The sequence below is a fragment of the Dermacentor andersoni genome, chromosome 10 (genome assembly GCF_023375885.2).
Source record: "Dermacentor andersoni chromosome 10, qqDerAnde1_hic_scaffold, whole genome shotgun sequence".
In the NCBI taxonomy this organism is placed as follows: Eukaryota; Metazoa; Arthropoda; class Arachnida; order Ixodida; family Ixodidae; genus Dermacentor; species Dermacentor andersoni.
In genome coordinates this window covers 17,806,370-17,828,485 of record NC_092823.1, presented here as the reverse complement: position 1 = coordinate 17,828,485, position 22,116 = coordinate 17,806,370, and the positions used below count along the sequence as shown (strand labels likewise).

Sequence of the window (22,116 nt, the reverse complement as noted above, 5' to 3'; positions counted from 1 at the left end):
TGTTGTCAGGCTCCGACAGTGAACAGCCGCTAAGATTCAGTTGTGTGCTTGTCTGGGTGCCTTTGTGTGTTCCATAAAATTGTTTCAACATGGCATCGGTCGACTCAGGTTTTGTGACTTGGTGTGCGCAGTAGAATCGGCACCAATTATTTTTTATATTTGGGCGGTAATATAACTGTGCGTTACAATCAGTGGCGCAGTAGAATCGTGTAAATACAGTAATCAAATGTCAACTACCAAGTTACTCTATATGAAGCCATACCATCTCGGTTTAAATATGTATTCTGATAGTCAACACTGTATGCTTTAAACCATATATCAAGTGATTACTCTGGTAACCTGCGAAGTAGTTCAAAATGTTTTTTTCTTTTGTCACAATACTTAGTGACACTATGTTCTCCTGTTTAGCTCCTTGCAGGAACTCCACAAATGGCAGGTGTGAATTGTCCTTGATCGCTGCTCCTGTGCGTACGTTATGCCTCGCTGCTTATGCTCCAACCATGTTGTTGACACAGAAAGAATGGTCTCTGGGGAGATGGAACAGTGCCACATGCTTTCGGGTGCTAGCAATACTAGAGCTAAGGAATTTTTTGTTGCCTATAACAGATTCAAACTATAGAAGGCATGATGTACTATGTAACACAAGATGAAGGAAGTACGCCAAGACAAGACACTGTGCTATGCCAATTGTGTTGCAGTATGTGTTGGTACTGACAGTCAATACTAATTTTTAAAGCGAAGCTTTCTTTGCCTCTTCCTTCGACTTTTTTACTGCTGCTGCTACTGTTGCTACTACTGTCTGGCACACAGCATCAGGGGGTGGTTCATAGCATTTGTATAGACGACAGAAGCACGGCAGAGATTAAAGGCAACGGGAGAAAGAAACTCATTCAGACCTTTCCATTAGGTCGCATGTGCCCAATACTTTCTGGAGTGAACTCGGCATCGCCATGCTAGCCTCTTGACAGCTGCAATTATCCGTGACCCCCTGCTAAAGCATTGCAGGAACTGCGGAGCTTACCTTTCTGGTATCGTGCAAGACCAGAGGTGAATAACAGACTTGCAACTCTTCGCTCCCAGTTCCCATACAAGAGGGGGACCAGGGAGAAATAAGGAGAAGGTGACGTGAGAAGGCAAGGAAACACTACTACTATAGACACGACAGTGGTTGCGGGCAAACTCAATAAATGCAAGTTCAAGGTACGACAAGGTGCGTTTCTGCTATTTCTGAAAATTAAACACCACGCAAATTTGTTAGGCGGACAACTTAAAAAAACTGTACAGAAGCCGAGCCGCATAAAGTGCATCGTAGAGTCTAGGCGACAACACTGAAGCGGTCGCATGTGAAATCAACACTTCTGTGCCCACCGTGGTAACTATGTGGCTATGGCATTGCTCGAGGTCATCGGTTTGATCCTGACCGCGGCAGCCGCATGTCAACAGGGGCGAAATAAATACTCATGCATTTAGATTTAGGGGCACATTAAATACCACCGCGTGTCAAGATTGATCCGGAGTCCAGCACAATGACGTGCCTCATAACACGATTGTGGTTTTGGCACATACAGCCCCATTATCCAATTCAAGTTTAATACTCCTGCCATGGATGCGATGTGCCATGTGAGGAAATGACAATGCTCAACCCTCTCAGAGGTTATGAATATGGCACAAAACAATGCCTCTTGCAAACACCTCTTGCTGTGTGTTCTGTGTACTATGCAGACAAACAGCAGTGATGCATGCAGGTAACGTTTGAAATCAATGATGATGATGATGATGTATGTGGTTTAGTGGCGCAAGGGCCAGATATGGCCAAAGAGCGCCATGTCCGTGTTAATTAGTTTGCAGTGAGATCATGAGTACTATGAAGTTGGTGTGACGTGGCTGTAGAGGGGCCTTAAAAATGGTAGCGCTAAAGTGCGTAAAATCTGTATAATAAGATTATGGCGATGACTTATGAAGTGTACTATGAACAATAAGACACATTTAGCACTACTGCCTCCTTAGAGCCCTTGAAACACAAGGGCCTGGAGGCATGTGCTATTCAAAACAATTATCGCAGCGGCATCCTCTGGAGCGAGGATGCTCTACGAATTTAATGCGCATATAACGTGTAGAACTACATCTTTTAAGAAGTCGAGGACTGCCTTGGTGTTAAAAAGCGGTTCATGACCAAGAAACATAGCCGGGTGCAAAGGAATGTAATAACGGTATGCTAGCGGAAAATGTTTCTTTCTTTCAGGTTCAGCTTTCCGACACTCCAAGAGGACATGGAGGACGGTCAGCCTCTCACCGCATCTGCCACAGGTTGGAGGTTCACTTCCAGTAAGTAAGAAATGATGGGTACCAAATGTGTGTCCTATTCTGAGGCGACAGAATAGGACATCTGTTCGCCGAGATTTTGTTGGGGAGGGCCAAAAACCTAACTGTGGCTTAATAACGTGCAGTTTATTATTTATTTCTGCGTCCCACATGCGTTGCCAGTGGTTTCGCAGTTTCTTTCGTATGTAAGGTTTCAGATCTGTGAGAGGCACCAAAGCAGTATTATTAACAGCAGGGAGTGTAATTGACGTAGCCATCTGGTCTGCCAAAACGTTACCTTCGATTCCCCTATGGCCGGGTACCCAGCATATGATGATTTGCTGGTTAGATAGATAAGCTTTGCACACGTCGGAATAGACCTCAGTAAGTACGGGATTTTTATGTTTGTAGGGTGACATTAAGGCCTTCACCACACTTAAGGAGTCTGTATATATAACAGCTTTTTGGAGTTTTGATTTCTTTATATGCTTTACAGCCGACCATACAGCGTAGGCCTCTGCCGTAAAAATACTTGTTTCTGGATGTAGTACATCGGATTCCGAAAAAGAAGGACCGACGGCTGCATAGGATACTCCGGCATGTGACTTGGAAGCGTCTGTGTAGAACTCTGTGCATGAGTGTTTGTACTGAAGTTCTAGGAAATGCATTCGAATTTCTACCTCTGGAGCATGCTTTGAAACTTTTAGAAAGGATACGTCACATTCTGTGACCTGCCAGTCCCAATGAGGTAATAGCTTGGTTGGGCGCATTAAGCGGTGCTCCAGGAGTGGGACATGCATTTCATCGCTAAGCTCCTTCACATGCAGCGAGAAAGGCTGTCTTACAGACGGACGGTTGCGGAAAAGTGTAGCATACGTCATATCGGTAATGGTATTAAAACATGGGTGTTCAGGAATGGACTGCACTTTGAGGAAATAAGTAAAGCTGACGTATGATCTCTGTAAGTGGAGCGGCCATTCGTTCGATTCAGCGTATAGGCTTTCGATCGGGCTTGTTCTGAAAGCACCAGAGGCTAGTCGGATACCTAGATGATGGACAGGATCCAGCATCCTTAGTGCGCTCGGGGCGGCAGAGTTATACACTACGGCCCCATAATCCAATCGTGACCGTATTAGGCTCTTGTAGAGATTCATTAGACACTTTCTGTCACTACCCCACGTAGTCTTGGATAGAAGTTTCATTAAGTTCATTGTTTTTAGACATTTTTCTTTCAGATATTTGATGTGCGGAATGAAAGTGAGTCTATCGTCAAGTATAATACCTAGGAATTTGTGCTCTTTGTTGATAGGAATTTGTTGTCCACACAGTTCTAAGCAAGGATCGGGGACCAGGCCTCTCTTCCTTGTAAACAGCACACAAGAACTCTTTTGAGGATTGATTTTAAAACCATTTTTCTCTGCCCACCCTGACACCTTGTTCAAACCATGCTGTACCTGTCTCTCGCATACTGCGAGGTTACAGGATTTGGAGCCTATTTGAATGTCGTCCACATAGACGGAATACAAAATGGCCGGTGATAAAGAAGCACGAAGCGTTGTCATTTTAACAATAAAAATTGTGCAACTGAGCACGCCTCCCTGGGGTACACCAGTTTCTTGCGTAAAAGGACGTGACAGCACATTGCCGACTTTTACACGGAATGTGCGATTGGACAAATAGCTTTCTATGAGGTTTAGCATGTTACCATGAATGTCCATTTCTGCCAAGTCTCTTAAGATCCCGTATCGCCACATTGTGTCGTATGCCTTCTCCATATCGAGGAATATGGATAGGAAAAACTGCTTGTGTACAAATGCGTCACGGATGTTTGCTTCAATACGTACAAGGTGATCAGTTGTGGAGCGCCCTTCTCTGAAGCCACACTGATAAGGATCAAGTATTTTGTTCTGTTCAAGGAAATGGATGAGGCGCCGATTTATCATTTTTTCAAATACCTTACACATGCAACTTGTGAGGGCTATCGGGCGGTAGCTTGCCACTGAGGAAGGATCTTTGCCTTGTTTTAAAACGGGGACCACAATGGCTTCTTTCCATGCAGTCGGAAGGTACCCTGCTTCCCAGATAGTGTTGAAAAGTGTAAGTAGTGTAACTTGCGTGTCATTGTGTAAGTGTTTCAGCATTTCATACATGATTCTGTCAGATCCCGGTGCAGAGTTCTTGCATGCACTCAAGGCAGCTCTGAACTCTGCAATACTAAAAGGACGGTTGTATGGTTGATTTTGACGACATTTTCTGTTGAAAGGCTTACGTTCTTCTATTTGTTTGTATTTGAGGAAGGATTGTGAATAATTTGTTGAACTTGACACGTTCTCAAAATACTCCCCAAGTGAGTCTGCCTGGTCTTGCAGTGTATCGCCCTGTGTGTTTACCAGAGGGAGTGAATATGTTTGGCGCCCTCTAATCCTATTCACCCTGTTCCAGGCTTTGGCCTCATCTCTGAACGAGTTAATACTCGATAAAAACTTGTGCCAACTTTCTCTTTTGGCCTGTCGGCGGGTTCGCCTGCCTTGGGACTTTACTTTTTTAAAGATCATAAGGTTCTCTGCTGTGGGAGAAGCGCGTAGCAACCCCCACGCCTTGTTCTGATTCTTACGGGCGATCCTACATTCGCTGTTCCACCACGGTACATGTCGTTTGCATGCCAGACCACTTACTTCGGATATGCATTTTGCTGCGGCATCTATTATGAATGATGTAAGATAATCCACAGCAGCATCAATTTCTAAAGAAGGAATGTCGGCCCATGAGATGCTGGTGAGAGTTCGAAATTTTTCCCAGTCGGCTGTGTCCATCTTCCACCTAGGAGCGTGTGGTGGATATTCGTTTTCTATAGGTGATCTTAGCAGTATAGGGAAGTGATCGCTGCCGTAAGGGTTGTCGGCAACTTCCCATTCAAGTTCAGGCAGTACAGACGGGGAGACTATGCTAAGATCTATTGAGGAATAGGTTCTGTTTGCAAGAGAGTAATATGTGTGTTCCTTCCTATTCAACAGGCACGCACCAGAAGAAAAAAGGAACTGTTCAACAAGGCAACCTCGCGAATCCATACGAGAGTCGCCCCACAGGGAGCTGTGCTCATTGAAATCGCCAAGAACAACATAAGGTTCTGGGAATTGATCGATCAAGGACTGGAATTTATGTTTGTTCAGTTGGTAATGCGGGGGTATGTAAAGGGAGCAAATGGTAATGAGTTTGTTTAGTAGGACAACTCGAACCGCCACTGCTTCAAGGGGCATGTGTAGCTGTAAAGGTTGACACGCAATACTTCTGTGAATGACAATGGCAACACCGCCCGATGATGCGACGGCATCATCGCGATCTTTGCGAAAGGTAACATACTGTCGAAGAAAGTTTGTGTATTTTGGCTTTAAGTGTGTTTCCTGTAAACACAGCACTTTTGGATTGTGTTTGTGGATAAGTTCTTGCAAATCATCAAGGTTTCTAAGGAGACCTCTGATGTTCCATTGAAGAATTTGTGTATCCATATTTATTTTAAATAAGTACTGTGTCTACGGAAAGGGAGGTGATGCCTTAGGTTACAGAGCTCTTTCGAGGCCCTGTAACCGGGGTTTTGTTTTTTCTGGAGCGTTCGAGGGAACCTCGCCGCTCCTTAGGCGCTTGCTGCGCCGTAGGTATAGGTGTTGTGTCCATTGCCTCTTGTGAGGCGCCGGACACGCGCTCTTGCGAGCGAGAAGTTTTTCGTGAGAGTCTCACCTCGGAAGGCAAGACCCCTGCGCCCACCAGCCCTGAGGTCGATGGGGCTCCCTGTGGGATTTGGCTGCGCCGGCTGTTGCCAGCGCTGGGAGGGGCCGGGGAGGTCGAGGCAGCCTCAGCTGCGCCTACCTTCGTGGCCGCTATCGGTCCTGCGGGATCGCTGCGTGCAGCGCAGGTTGCCGCAGATAACTCTTGTGGGACCGGCAACCCAAGGGTAGCCGGGCCTGGTTGCTGGTTGGATGGAGTAGGCTTACCTACTTCCACCCTGGGGGCAGGAGCCAAAGGTGCCTGCTCGCTCCACGCGGGCAGGGCACTCGGCGATTGCCGCTGCGACGCTGCCCCCCGACGGGCCGCATCAGCATAAGGTGTGCTGTGGAAAGGTGAGCACCGTTTACGGGCTTCCTTAAACGAAATATTTTCTTTGACTTTAAGGGTGATTATATCTTTTTCTTTCTTCCAGTTCGGACAGGAGCGTGAGTAAGCTGGATGGTCACCACTGCAGTTCACACAGTGAGGTGTGCCACTGCAGTTCTCGGAAGGGTGGCCCTGCACTCCACACTTTGCACAAGTTGTCTGACCACGGCAGCTCTGCGAGCCATGGCCGAACCTCTGACATTTGAAACACCTTCTAGGGTTGGGGATATATGGTCGAACGTTTAATCTGATGTATCCTGTTTCAATCGTTTCTGGCAGTACGCTGGATGCAAATGTTAGGATAAGATGCTTTGTGGGGATTTCCTTATTGTCCCGTCTAATTATAATACGCTTTACATCGGTCACATTTTGATCTTTCCATCCTTCCAGCAGTTCAGCTTCTGTCAAATCCTGAAGGTCTGCCTCTGAGACGACTCCGCGTGAGCTGTTCATTGATCGGTGTGGCGTAACAGAAACTGGAATGTTGCCAAAGGTCACCAGACTGTCTAGCTTTTCGTATTGATTTTTCTGTGGGATCTCAAGAAGAAGATCTCCACTTGCCATTTTCGTCACCTTGTAACCTGACCCTAAGGCTTCGGTCAAAGATTTTGAAACTATGAATGGTGAAATGAGTCTGGCCTGTTTTGCAGCATTCTCACTATGTACAACATGGTATTTCGGGTAGTTCTCTTTAGTGCGGGTCAAACATGTGCTGAAGTCTTCGGTGCGTCCCCTCTTCTGAGGGTGACGCTCAAGTAGGCGGGGAAATGCGGGTGTTCCCATGGTATTTTGGTTTGTGTTCGGCAGCAATGGCGGCCACCCACCACAGAGCCCAACATGGGGACGCTGCAGGCCTTAACGCGTAAGGCTGCAGGCGCCAGCCGTACATTACTACTATAACCTAATATATTATACCCAAGGGAGGGCAGATACACAAGGTTAACCCTTGCCGCCGTGGAGAAAGGAAGTAATAAGAAGTGAAGAGAAGACAGGAAAGATGTAAAAGTGGGAGAGAAAGTCGAAGATTGGAGAGGAGGACAGGAAGAGGCGACTACCGATTTCCCCCGGGTGGGTCAGTCCGGGGGTGCCGTCTATGTGAAGCCGAGGCCGAAGAGGGGTGTTGCCTCCGCCGGGGGGCCTTAAAGGTCCAAACAGCCAGCATCGGCTCAACCTCCAGGATCCCCCTTTCCCCAGACACGGCTAAGCCGCGCACGGCTACACGCGGGAGGGTCCAACCCTCGTGTGCTCGGGTCCGTGGTGTCGCAACACACCAAACGCCTGCTGATGCAGACGCCCCTGCGGGGACGTTTGAAATCAACTCACCACTCTCGTGTTGGACTAAACATTGAATAAATTAAACATTCACCATCAACATTGCCACTAACTATCGCCAATCAAAGCAAACAGCACAGAAAGCTTTGCTTACATAATAGATATTTGACTATGTTATTGTGCAAATGACTCCTGTCACACGTTAAGTATTGTTCATCAGTCGTTTTCAAAAAGAAATTGCTATCTTATCAATAGCTAATACTTATAAGTCTCACATATTGGCACTCTATAAAGATTGTTTACTTTGCTTTTTCCCCCCAATTACTTGACTCCCTGCATTTCTTTAATGTACTGTTACTGTATGGCACAGTTATTTAAATAACTTCCTGATACGTCCATATAGCTGCCAGGCCTAACTTAAATTGTATTGTATTTTCTAGCCACGAAATATACTTTTATGAATGTGTGAACCAAGGAAGTTTTCTAATTTAAGTACACAACAAAATGCAGGCATCTTGTTTTGCCATGAAATTATGGATATTGGTTACCTTGCGCTGCTCTAGCTGTTGGTTTTCATCGGGTAAGGCAGGCTTCTCGTCCTCAGATTCCACCAAAATGACATCATCGTCGATCACGGGCTGTGCTGGTTCCAGCGTGTCACCGTCCCAGCCTGAAGTGACAAACATGACAAGACAGGAGTCACTAAGCTCCTACCACTCTTACTCGATGCAACGCAGTTAGGCACTAGGGCTTACGTACCCTGACATGCTGACTGGTCAAGTGATGGTGGTGGGGCAGCCTGCCAGCTGACTAAAACAATTTCTTCCTGTCCAAGTACGTTTGTGCCTGGTTTGTTGAAATAAAAACAAAGTTGTGAGCGGATTAAACTCGGGCAAGAAACCACCAAACACGGCAACTTTTTTAACACGAAAAATATCTGATGCATTGAGGTCCCCAATAACATCAGAAGCACCTTCATGCTCTAATCCGATGCACATTCATTTTTAGGTGTTTAAGATCATAGGGCAACAGTGGAGCTATGTCTCCAAAGGCTCTGCAATGCAGCGCCCCGACTTTCTTTTTTCTTTTTGTACCACATGGGGTTTCAAATTCTGCACCCATCAAGATGCGGCTGCCATGGCCAGGGATCGAACCTGCGACCTTGTGCTCAGCGAGAGAACGCCAAGCCACTCAGGCACCGCGACGAATCTAACAGCCAATAGACGGTGGATGGATGTTATGAGCGTCCACTTTGCAACAGGGCGGTGGGTTGCGCCATCAATCTCTTGCTATTATACTGCCTAATGTCCTACCTAGGTTAAAGAAGAAAAAGAAAACGTGAAGAATTCCCATAACCAAACTTTTTGACCCCCATTGTGAACTTTGTTTTTGTGCATCTCCATTTTTTTCGCTTCCCTACTTTCCTTCCACCAATCTTCCAATCGCCTCTTACTAATCTCCCCCCCCCCCCCCTATTGTGGACATATTTACTTTCCCCCTGCTCTCACTGAACCTAAGGGCTTCAAGGAGGCCAGTGGTGCCTAAAGCGACCACTGGGCAGATATCTTCACATTCTAATAAAACATGCTCCATCATTTCCCTAGCTTTACCGTAGCAAGCAAAACAGTGAGCGCCACTTGTCGCGCAACAGGCGAAGCTGCAGCGCTCTGTCGCGGCAGCCGTGTGTTTTCACTGCGGCAAAAATAATTGAAGACTCCTTCACTGCGTTCCAGTTTTCATACATGACATAGACCTCACACTTCTCGAACTGATGGTGTGTGGCAGTATCTTCTTTTTAAAAGTGCTACTGTTCACCAAGCTCATTGAGGCTCGGCACTGAAGAAAAATTTCACATTAAAAATATACATTCGGAGACTGCCGATACCAGCATGGGGCTGGTGCGAGCAACATGCACTCCAAAAATTGTAGATCGCACTCCTTCAAGTCGTAGATTGAAACAGTGCTGATGTGTCGCCGAGTGACCACACTAGGTGTCGCATGGGCACCCTGCAATGAAGTTTGCCTGTACATATCGCGCCACCTAGCAGCGGCGGTGAGCCTCCCAAGGGTAGGCCCTCAGCGTCATGTCACCATTGTCCGCGGTGTGCTCAGGCCCGCCTAAAAGCCAGCTTTTCCAATTTTCAAATGGATTCACCACAGCCTCTTGGCAGTTCCTCCGTGACAAGGGTGAACAAAAAGAACAAGCACAGATGTTGCTGCGTTAAGGATTGTCACAACCGCAAAGGGGATGTTGCATCAAATTGTACCGCTTCCCTTCAAAACCGAGGGAAGCAATCCGGCGGCTGAAGTGGATCATCGCAGTTCGTGTTGGTCTTGTCTGTTAAACAAACTAAGACGTAAATGCAAAAATAAGGAAAAAAATGAAAAAGAATGATCAGCGGCATCCGTAAAAGCACACAATAATGCGACAACTGCATAAAAACGCGTGAACTGATTCCCGCTGTTTTAAATCAGTTTAGATAGTTGTTTAGCTTGTTTTGCTCCAAAACAAACGTGCAGTGGTTGTTCTGTGTCAAATCTAGCTTCGTAAGCGCTCCGTGCTGGAGCTTTGTATGCACTCTGCTTCTTCCTGCGCCAAGATCAAGACGCGAATGCTGGAACCGAGCTCGTTCATGCCAATGTTTTCTCACGCTTAGAACAGAACTAAGGCTAGAGTACACTGTAGCACATGTCGAGTATTCGAAAATTAGCATTTCCCTCGTGCACACAAGCGCATATTTGTTCAGTCTTCATGTTGTTTAGTCTCAGCTGATTGCTCTCTATGATGCTTCAGCAGTAGTGCCCTCTCACATTCGAGCCCGAACAACAATACCAGAATATGCTTGAGTCACTTTGTCAACGGAGAAAAAAGCACTTACCTGCCAATTCGTCAAAACCTCTACAATTGTGAGGTGCAAGGCACGCTCCAAGTAATGACGCGACAAATGACAGTTGAAAGACGTCCATGGCCATATTTGGTCACTTATGTGGCATAAAATAATGATTTGTTAACTCGGAGTTCGACATCGTAAGCATGCTTGCTTTGTTGTGACAAATACTTTGCGACCTGTGGTGGTTGCTAGTGGCTATGGTGTTGTGCTACTAAGCACGAGGTTGCAGGATCAAATCCCGGCAGCGGCCGCCAAATTTCAATGGGGCTGAAATACCAAAATACCCGTGTAATTAGATTTAGGTCCACGTTAAAGAACCCCAGGTGGTCCAAATTATTCCGGAGTCTCCCACCACTGCGTGTCTCCTAATCAGATCGTGGTTTTGGCACCTAAAACAGCATAATTTAATTTAAGTACCGCGCCTGTGATGTCTGTGCTGCTTACTTCTTTGACAAGATATACATGGTTGTAGTCGTAAATTTGACGTCCTTTTTCAAGCGTCGGTGGTCCAAAATGGGCCTCAATGTTTTCGATTGCCTGAAAACTGCAATTCAGAACGTCCGACAGGTTTCAAACAAGCGCCGCAAAAGCATGCCTTCGTAGCAGCGGCCGCATCAGTGTTTCGAGCAACTGACGCTGTGGCGCTGACGGCTGAGCCAATCGCTGCGCCGCCTGACCATTGAAGCAGAGAAAGAAATATAACAAGAGGGGACACTCGATGAAAACTGGCAACAGGAAATACGTCACGCCGACCATTTGCTGCCCCGAGCATCAAAATAAAGAGAATGTGAAATGAGGTTAACAGAAATTGTTTCGTTTTCTTTATTCTTTCCGGTCAAAAGTAAAAATATCTGCGCATAAATTAAATTAAACTTTGCGGCTTATTTTGGCTGCCTAGCGACAGGCAAATCGGCGACTGACGAGCCAGGTGCGTGCATCATTCGTCAGACACACCGCCGAAGTGAACGAGACCAGGCATGCATCTGAGCGTTGGCCTATTCGGTCAGCCGTCTGCCTGTTTTTCTATTTTTGAATTTAGCCTGGTTTGGTGGGCTCCCGGCGAATTCTTACGTTCCTTCTGAACTTCGACATGGCACCACTGCACTATTGGACTACAGCAAGGTGAGAAATTTTGTTCGACAGTATGCGAAGCATTTAGCAATTAGGCTTACGGCACGGCACCTAGGCTAGGCTAGACTTGTGACGCAGTTAATGAGAACAGCATGGCTATCGTGGCACAGTTAACTTTAATTAATGAATCGTATTGGGAGATGTTTGCGATTCTTTCTATGAGCCCCAATATTATTTTAACTTATTTCGGTAGTTTTTGGGCAAGCTGAGCCCACAGGGTGCTGTGATGCAGTTTCGCGTGTACTGAATCTTACTGCACCAAGTTTTGGCACTTTCTCTGACCCCCAACATCATTGTAACCAATTTTGTTACTTTTTGGAGTACTTTTCAAGCGCTGTGACCCACTTAGCGAAATGCAGCTCGGCCGTGGTGCGCAGTGAAATTTCGCGCTTTAATGCATTGACAAGACAAGTTTGAGGTGCTTTCTCTAACGCCCAACATTGTTGAAAATTATTTTCAGTACTTTTTTTTGTTACTTATGAGGCACGCTCGCCGCGCCTGTCATGACTCAGCAAAAAGCAGCTCGGCCATGGTGACATAGTTTGGCACCTACCCAACCTTACTGCTAAAGTTTGTGACAATGTTATGGCCCAACAACAATTTAAGCCTTGTTTCGGTACTCACACTTGTAGAAAATGTGACAAGCAATTGCCATGAGTGATAACATAGGAGCGCGTTGCTTGCGCCGGCAGAACGCGCAAAAGATAACGCCAAGGAGCTCGAACGCCAGGAACTTGTAACTTGAAAATTCTGTCTTCTGAACAACCGAAGACAGGTTTTGCACCCACGCATTTGTCTTGAGTGCGTGTAGAAGAAATTCTGCGAACGTCCAGCATGGTCTGGTTAAGAGCCTGTGTTGTGGCCACCTCTGTGCATTCGTAGCGTACTATTGCGTCAGTTGTAGTCAAGTTCTGGGAATGCACAGTAGCCCATGTATTCGTGCTATTAAAGTGCAGGAAATAAGGCCCGAGAAGAGGGGACTGCTTTGAAATAGAATGTTTTTGTGGTACGTACGGTATTTTGTGGGATGAGTCGGGCATTTTCTATGCCGTGTATGCAAAAGTGAACTGCTTTTGTTTGTAAAGCCGCCCATTCACCACTTTCGCACGCTTTGCCTTGCTTATAATTGCTTATAATTGCTTATAAACTTGCTTGTAATTTTATTTTTTCAGCTGGCGTCGTCTGGTGGAGCTTTCTACGGGAACTAAAGCTGCTTACCTGGTGCCACAATGTTGAATGAATGCACAAAAAGCCTGCAACGAGTGTTTATATAGAATAAAATAAACATTTCCTCATTTCACAAGGCGTTCTGTGTCTTTATGAAACTGCACGTGGCACATATTCGATGGAGGCTTGTAAAGATAATTCACAATTTACTTAATAATAAAACTGTTTCGCTCGAAGACCGCGCACGGTTGAGCTGTAGAAGCAAAAAAAAAAGACACTAGCGCCAGCATTCAAAATGCCGCACGCACAAAACCTAAAGTTTGGTGCAGGTATTAACGCCGGCGGCTTGGTGTGCTGGAGTCAATTCGGCCGCTGGGCTCTATGGGAGTGTGCGCTCTTGTTGTGTTTCTTTCTCTATGACTGAAGGGGGCCTATAGACTGGCCGCACGCAGCGACCACCATGCAAAGCGGCTCGCCAGGTTTGCTCTTTACTGCTGACAGAGTGAAATTGTCAGAGTGCTGACAGACGTTAATTTAAACGCAACATAATTGACCATACGCGAAAATGCTCACGAAAATAAATGCTTTACGACTAGCGGCGTTTTTATTGCAAGCCCCGTCGGCTGCTGCTTTGACAACCGCGAACGATCAACGGCAGCGGGCCGAGCGTGATGCTCCGCTTAGGGAAGTTTACCGTAGTAATATGGCCCATCTGGAACAAAGGAAAATTTCACAGAGCTGTTTGTGTTACGACGACAGCCCTTTTTTGCGCACGGTAAATACAGAAAAGCCTCAAACAGCACGCTGTTCTCTCGACTGCATACACTGATAACTGTCACCGATGAAGACGGTAGGCCTTGCTCGATGGCCGTAGGTGTCGCTGGTTACGAAGAAGCCTCTGCTAGCAATCGAATGCATAGTTTTCTGCGCACTCTTTAACTCATACATGAATAATAAGAGGCTAAATGAAAATACATTTGGATATTTATACACCGTCTGCAGAAAAGAGCAAACCAGGTGAACATAGCTGTGCGCTGCCCGTCGGTGAAACCAACTGCCCTCGGATAGTGTGTTTCGATCCCTTCTGTGGTGTAGTGCTGGGAGCCGATTGTTATATGAGGCGCACTTTCGACATCGCTTCGCAAGGGTACGCGGCAGGGGCGTGCGGCAGCAGGCTCAAGTTCTTCCGCAGCCAGGCTCCACGTCGTGGCCTAGGACTCGCCGATTTTCGCCATGTGGTGCACAGGCCTTGTACCGTCGTCTGTGCCGCCGTACATGCTGACCGTTGAAATCTGCGGGCATCCCATTTCCATGGAGCTGGACACAGAGGCCAGGGTGTCGGTCATGGCCGGGAAACTCTTCAGCCGTACTTTCCCCGGAGTGTCCGTCGAGGCTCCAGGCATGATGCTGCGCAGCTACCCCGGGCAGCTCTCCCAGGTCCAGGGTCAGGCACAGGTCAGCATTCGCTTTGGCGACAGGGAGGCAACCCTTCCCCTTTACTTAACCAAGGGGTCGTCACCGACGCTGCTGGGCCGAAACTGGATTCATGCACTGGGTGTTCGTCTGCCAAAGTACAAGGAAGCTAGCCTGCATATGGTGAAAGACGTCCCCAGCCTCCTGACCGAGTTAAGGTCTCTCTGTTCCAGCCAGGGCTGGGCACATTCGCCGGCCCGACGGCTGGCATCTATGTAACTGAGGGAGCCCGGCCACATTTTTTGAAGCCTCGCCCACTGCCGTTCGCCCTGAAGGACGGGGTCACCCGGGAACTGCAACGGTTACAGTGAGAGGGCATCCTGGTGCCCATCAAGACATCTGAATGGGCAGCTCCCATCGTACCAGTCCTCAAGCGAGATGGCAGTGTCAGGATCTGTGGGGATTTCAAGGTTACCATCAACCCCGTAGCTACCATCAAGAAGTACCCGTTGCCCCGGAATGAAGATCTCTGGTCAGTGTTGTCTGGTGGATAGAAGTTTACCAAGCTCGACCTCAGAGATGCTTACCAGCAGCTGGTGCTCCAGGATGCCTCCTGGAAGTATGTCCCAATATCAACAACTTTGGGGCTCTCCCAGTACAAGCACTTACCGTTTGGCGTGGCCTCAGCCCCTCCCATATTTCAGAGGGAGATGGACAACCTCTTCAGGGGCATGAGGCACGTGGCGGTGTACTTGGATGACATCCTGGCTACTGGCAGCGATGACGGAGACCACCTGCAAAACCTGCACAACATCCTGGCACGGCTGCAGGACGCCGGCCTTAAGCTCAAGCTGGAAATGTGCATTTTCCTGGACCCCAGTGTTGAGTACTTGGGACATGTCATTTCCCAGGCTGACCTAGCCCCGGCTCACCGCATAGTTGATGCTGTGCTCAAGACGCCCAAGCCCCAGAACAAGAAGGAGCTTCAGTGCTACCTCGGCCTCATCAACTTCTACAGAAGTTTCCTGCCGAACCTGTCAGAGCATCTTCTGCTTCGAGATGGTCAGCAATGGGTCTGGAAGAAGGAGCTGGGCCGAGTTTTCCAGTGCAGCCAGGAGCTAATCACCAAGGCTCCAGTGCTGGTACACTTCGATACTGCCAAGCCTGTCGTCCTGACCGTAGATTTGTCGCCGTACGGCGTGGGAGTCGTCCTGGCACACTGGGACGAAGATGGCCAGGAACGCCCTGTGTCGTTTTTTTTGCTTCTTGTCAACTTCATGCTGCAGAGCATTGCTACAGCCAGCTGGACAAGGAAGGCCTGGCCCTCATGTTCGGTGTCGAACGCTTCCACCAGTATCTGTGGGGCCACGAGGCGGTCACGGACCACAAGCTGCTATTGGGGCTGCTGGGGCCCGACAAGGCAGTTCCTGTGCAGGCATCACCTCGAGTGGTACACTGGGCCTTCAGGCTGGCAGCTTAGTTACCAGTTGATTTACCGTCCAGGAAAGGACCTGGGACCTGCTGATGCCCTGAGCCGCCTGCCCCTGCCAGAGGTGCCTGACGCTGTGCCAGAACCTGCTCAAGTGTTCATGCTGGAGCACGCGTACCCGCAGCTGCTCTCCAGATTTGCGGTATCGCAAGCGACCAGCTGGGACCCAGTCCTGACTCAGGTGGTCAAGGCGGTGTCCCGTGGGGAGGAATCGGTTCAGCAGGCCTATAGCCACAACGCTGCTGAGCTGAGCTGGCAGCAGGGCTGCTTACTATGGGGTTTCAGGGTGGTGATCCCACCAAGTCTCCTGTCCAGGGTCCTGCAGTTACTGCACGCAGGTCATCCTGGCGTGGAAAAGACCAAGATGGTGGCCCGGTCCCATGTTTGGTTGCCTGGCCTGGACCAGGACATCACTCACATGGTGCAGAGCTGTAAAATCTGCCAGGAGCATCAGCGGGCCTCACGTCATGTGGAAATCACCCCCTGGCCGTTCCCACAGAAACCCTGGTCTCGCCTGCATGTGGATTTTGGGGAACCTTTCAAGGGCCATTACTTCCTGGTGGTGGTGGACGCCTTTTCGAAGTGGGTGGAGGTTCTAGCTGTCACCACTCCATCAGCAGGCACGACCATTGCAGCGCTACGACAGGTCTTCGCCACATGGAGGTTGCCAGAAGGCATTGTATCCGACAATGGTCCTGCTTTTGTCAGCAGAGTACCTGGCCTGGCTGACGAGTAACGGAATCTGCTGAATGATGGTTCCGCCATACCACCCTGCTTCAAATGGTGCAAACCATCAAGGACAAGCTCAAGAAGAGCCAGACTGGGGATTTCCAGACACAGATTGCCCGGATACTGTTCCAGTACCAGACCCCCCCCCCCCCTCCTATGTCACTGGCCGTGCTCCCTGTGAGCTCCTGCTGGGTCGGATGGTCAAGACACCCTTGGACATCTTGCATCCGGACCTTCGATCTACTGTGCTCCTGAAGCAGCTGAAGAAGAAGCTGGCTGCTGACGAAGTGTGCCGTTCCGGGCCTTTGCTGGAGTCGGGAGCTTGTTTTCGCCAGGAACTTCCGTCCTGGCCCACCCTAGTTCGCCGGACAGCTGGTGTCTCCTGCCAGCGCCTCATCGCTGCTCGTCCACATGCCAGATGGGGCCACGTGGCACAGACACGCTGACCATGTCAGGCCTCGCCTCGGGACCTGGCCAGCAGCCTCGATTGCCACTTCTGAGTTCCATCCCGCAGGAGGCAGTACCAGTCTCTTCCAGCGGAGCCCCGCCCACCACAGGGGCGGCAAGCGTTGCCAGTGGTGCGGCACCCGTTGGGCCGGTGTCGAGCCTGTCACCACTCACAAGGCCGACCAGTGCAGATTCTCCGGATGGAGCGAGGCTGTCTCGGGCAGCACATGGTGTTGCCACACCCAGCCCTTCAACACCGGTGCCCAGGTGGAGTACTCAACGGCGGAGGCCACCGGACCATTACTCGCCTGGGTAGCAGGCACCGTCGACCTGGCTAGGACGGAGGCAGAGCCTCGTACTTTGAACTTAGGCGTTTGTTTATTTTAGTTAACAAACAAACTAGGGGTAAGGGGGTGTAGTAAGCATGCGACGCCCCCTCGGGCATAATAATCATTGGCCCGCCAGGCTTGGTGGCCTGACAGGCTCGGTAGGGAACATTGGTCACCGCACCGCAAGAAAAGTGAATTAAAATTATGATAACTTATTGAACAAATAGTTGTAGGGGGAGATGTTCCACAGGACTGGAAATCAAGCAGAATGATATTAGTTTACAAATGTAAGGGAAGCAAGGACAACATTAAATCCTACAGGCCAAGAACTGTCACATCAGTCATATACAGAGTAGCAATGCAGATGGTGAAAATGAGAATGGAGGAATGGGCAGAATATGAAGAGATATTGGGAGAGCTGCAGAATGGATTTCGAAGGAACAGAAGGCTAGATGATAATTTATTTGTTATAACACAGTGCATAGAGATAGCGGCAGCCAGACAGAAACCACTATGGATAGCTTTTTTAGACATTAGAGGAGCCTATGATAATGTAAACCGAGAAAAGTTATGGAGCCAGTTGAAGGAATATGGTCTAGATAGAAAGTTGGTTGGATTCCTACAAGTTTATACAGATAATGAGGTAGAGATACCATGGGAGGGGAACTACAAAGCCAGCTAAAATAAGAAGTGGTTTCAGGCAGGGCTGTCCATTGCCGCCCCTGCTTTTTATGATTTACATGAGCCAAGTGGTAAAGAGGCTAGAACAGAGCACAATAGAAACCGACATAAGCTATATGATGGAAGGGCAGAAGGTAGCTCAAGTACTAGCCGGACTGAAGTACGTAGATGATATTGTACTGCTTGCTGACACCCAAGTAGGGCTACAGGAACTAATGAGGATATGTGGAGAGGAGGGAGAAAAATTGGGACTGCAATTCAGTAGGATTGGTGGAGGAAGTGTAGCGAGAGATAATACCATAAATCGACGAGCTGATGTTTTCTAGACTATATCAGATATTTTATCTTGGGGGGAGGAGGGGAGTGAAAACTAGTTTAAGGAGAAGGGGACATAAAGAAAAAAAATAGGAGGGGGAGCAAAAGGCTAAGTGGCGCCAGTCGCCGCCCGTTCCAAAGGGTGTAGCCGCCATCCATCCATCCATAAACACCGATGAGCACAGGTGCTCGGCAGTCAGTTATTGTTCATCACCACCACGCTGTGGAGCGCCCGTCTAACGGAGGGTGCCTCGAGCCCTCCCTTGTTCACGAACCCGGGCGGATCGTGACACATCTCAGCGACAACTGAAAGACTCCACTGCGCTTTCGCAATCTCTGTCCGTCCTTGTCTATCCTGAGCTTTCCACATTTCCGGCAAAATGCGGCTGCGTTTAAAGGGACACTAAAGGTTAATATTAAGTCAACGTGGACTGTTGAAATACCATCCACGAAACCTTGAAACGCTTGTTTCGTGCGAAGAAAATACTTATTTTAAGAGAAAATGCGTTCTGAAGTGTCCGCGTACGTCTAGCGCAGTTCAAATCGCCCGCCTTCCGATCGAGGAGTGGTGACGTCATGGTCGCATAGTGACGTTGCGCCGTCGGTGAGTGGCGCCCACAGACGGCGCTACGGCTTTTCTGCGCAAAACGCAAACGCGCGGCCAGTAACAGAGCCAAGACAGCCGACAGCAGCGCGAAAGCGGAACTATGGTGGCTAGCTGAAAGGGAAAGCGCGCGACGATAAGCTGGTTGTTCATTTTACGACGCCAACTTTGACGCTCGTTGCAATGGACGACCCTGACAACGACACATTGGCTCGCGATGCTGGGCTCGACTTCAGCGATTTAAGCACTGATGAACGTGACCTGCTGCTGAGGGCTCGCGCTGCCAGCGTCGTTGCGTGCTACTACGACGGCAACTGTATGTCATGGCTGTACTACATATTCGCACATTTGTAGCTTTTCCTTCGTGAAAACCAAATGCCGCCCTCACCGCCCCGTCTTCGCCCTCCAGTTGTTCTTGCGCTTCGGAGAGTGCAGGAAAGACCGACGGAACAGCGCTACGGGAAATCATTGCTTTGAGAGGCACTCCACACGACTTCAGTAAGTCGGCGTTGAACTCGTAATCCTCTGGACGAAAGTGCAGCGAGCACACTATGCGATTTTTCGGCTCTTTGCCAACGCGCTGTGGCAGAGGTACGGCACTTAACCACTTCGAACGGAGAGGTTCACTCGTTGGCACACAGTGATAAGTAACGTTGGATTCGCCGCTGCAACTGCCCTTGGCCAAGTTCCACGGACCGTTCGCGCATCCCACGACAACACATGGACGTGGCATTCTCGCTGCTTGTTCCAAATGCAAGTTTCGCGAGCCAGCAGAACCAGCGCAGCACGACGCAATAACGAAACAACTGAAACTCCAAAGCCCGCGCGGCGCCGAGTCGAGCGCGCAGAGTCGAGCGAAAACGAAACCTTTCCACCCCCCATACTACTGAAGGGTAACATCAAAATGTTATTTTTTCTTAGAATCGAACAGAAGTAGACAAGAAGCATTTTCTTCCGTCTTATAACCTAATCAAATTATCTTTTTAACCCTTTCAGACGCCACTTTATCCCGTTGATTGAAAAGCTGCTTTCACCACATCTCTTGCATCTTCAGAATCGTAGAAAGTACCGCTGCAGAAAATATTAAGAATTTTCAATTGTTTAGCGAGTTTTGTCAAGTTTACAAAATTTCGACTCCATGCGAAAACTCACTACAGGAACACAAAATATGAGAACATGTACTATTAGTGTTTTGAAAAGCTTGAAAAGCACTTATGCAGCCACTTGAAAATTATGCCTGGTGCATGACATCGTAAAAAACAATGAAAGAAGTGAACCCGCTACATACAACATACTGACACAGAGTAAAAACACCCAGCCGCCTACTTTCGCACTCTTTTTGCTAAAACATTCTGCACGCTATTCAAAATTGCAGCACAGTTCCAATAATAAGTGTTTCAAGATGTATGAAACACATCTTAAATACCATTACTTTCATCAGTGCTTTTGCTATTGATGCACTCTCCTGCTGTGCACAATTGTATAGACATCGTCTCAAAGGGTTAATACGAGTAGTTGAGTACTAGTAACATAAATTATGATGAGGAGTGCCTTCGTCATCGGGCTAGTACCGAAATGTCGCTGGGGTGTCTCAAATCGTGTAATGCATTTACCTCAAGTTCTCGGTTACTAAAGCTCTGTTCGCAATTATATTGACGCCTTAGACGTTCTAGATCATTGCTTTATCACTTTAACTTGACTTCATAGTAACCTTTAGTGTCCCTTTAAGGGCGTCTCGAAGTTTGCAGGCTGAAATAAACTCGCGGTGCTGGCATATGACAATTCAGTAGCCGCAAGTTGGGCGATGAGAACCGGATCTGCGAGGAGCATGCAAGCAATGTGCTGCGATGGCACCTTCGGCCATCGCTTATCATTTCTCGGACGGAAACCGAAATAAACTCGCGCTCCGTTTGCCAGTGAAGCAATTTGTGCACCCATACGCAACGCAAATAGCCGGCCTTTTCACACAAATAGCACAAAAACCGTCAATTAGTTGACCACCCCCGATGATCCCGCGCCTCTCAGCTGCAGTTAATAATGGCATTGCAACGTATTTTCGCTGAAGTTACGACGCAAATAAGAGGCGCGCAAATGGCATCGTAAGTGAAATAATGAAGGGTCAGCTGCTGTCACGCACTGTGTCCATCGAGCGGCCGTGACGCGGACATTGTGACACCGCTGCTCCGATAGGAACGCTCCTCTGAATGACCGGCTACGGTTTGAACAAGTAGAGAGCAGCAGAAAATTCGGGCACCAATAAGAACAAAAGGACATGTCGAAGACACTTACCAATGCGAGTGTGACAGACAGGTGAATGTCCGCAGTAGCAACACCAGCCGCACTGGACTAACCCGCTTTCACCGACGTATACTTCTGTGTGGGAGCGCGAAAACCCGTCGCAATCACACGTGTCGCGAGAGCAGCGTCCTCGTGCCACGCCGCGGACGTCGACGTTTGTAAACATTCTGCCTGACCACGCCGTTGTTTTAACACGGTAACGCTGCAAGACCGCACTGACAACTGACACGGCTGTCACGTTCTGTAACCGCACAGACCGCACCATAGGATCCAACCGCACGTATTCTGCCGCAAAGACGCGCAAAAACAGCCCAAGAGCCCGCCAAAACTGCGAACCAATGGAAGGGCGAACCTCGAGTGCGTGGCTCCATCTGCGACAAAGAGCGTTAAGATAGATAACTCCAGCTCTGCAGTACACGAACAAAAAAACAAAGTGAACTGTGAAAGACAGCAAAAAGATATATGTTATATTGTTTTGGTGTCTAAAACGCCTGCCTTGCGTTAAACGGGACTGGGAACAAACTTACTTACTAACTTTATTTTACGTAGCCTCCGAGATTCACAGCAGAGTTGCACGCGAGCATATCATAATTGCATTTCTCCGCTCTTTCTGCGCATCCGCGAGGAGGAGTGGTTGCGAGAGAGAAATGTGGGGACTTTTGGTGCTTACAATTTCTCCTCGCCTAGGTACTACGGGGAAGAAAGTTGTTAGCTCCGTTCGTCCTTAGCCGAGCTGGCAGCACAGAATCGACAGTTAATGCGTGGCCGGCAAGGCGAAGAAGCGGTGTCTGAGGTGAGTTTGTTGCTATTTTGTTGCGACAGTAGCATATTAAATTTTTATAGTCGTAGGGGGATACGTTCGGACGTGAGGCGTTTTCTCGGATGACTTTAATGGCAAAG

The 22,116-nt window shown here is 48.5% G+C and overlaps 1 protein-coding gene across 2 annotated transcripts in view; it reads right to left on the bottom strand.

The window, feature by feature from the left end:
• Positions 1-21,642, bottom strand: part of LOC129381969 (uncharacterized) — an 85,722-nt gene extending 64,080 nt beyond the window's left edge. Inside the window, exons 1-3 of one of the 2 annotated variants that reach the window (XM_055065279.2) lie at positions 21,208-21,642; positions 8,482-8,568; positions 8,271-8,392 (exon numbers count right to left, since the gene is read on the bottom strand). In XM_055065279.2, the coding sequence (XP_054921254.1) occupies positions 8,271-8,392; positions 8,482-8,568; positions 21,208-21,481 (483 nt within the window). In that variant the 5' untranslated portion in view covers positions 21,482-21,642. The remainder of the gene's footprint in view (positions 1-8,270; positions 8,393-8,481; positions 8,569-21,207) is intronic. The other variant, XM_055065280.2, reaches the window with a different exon arrangement.
• Between the last annotated feature and the right edge of the window lie 474 nt (positions 21,643-22,116).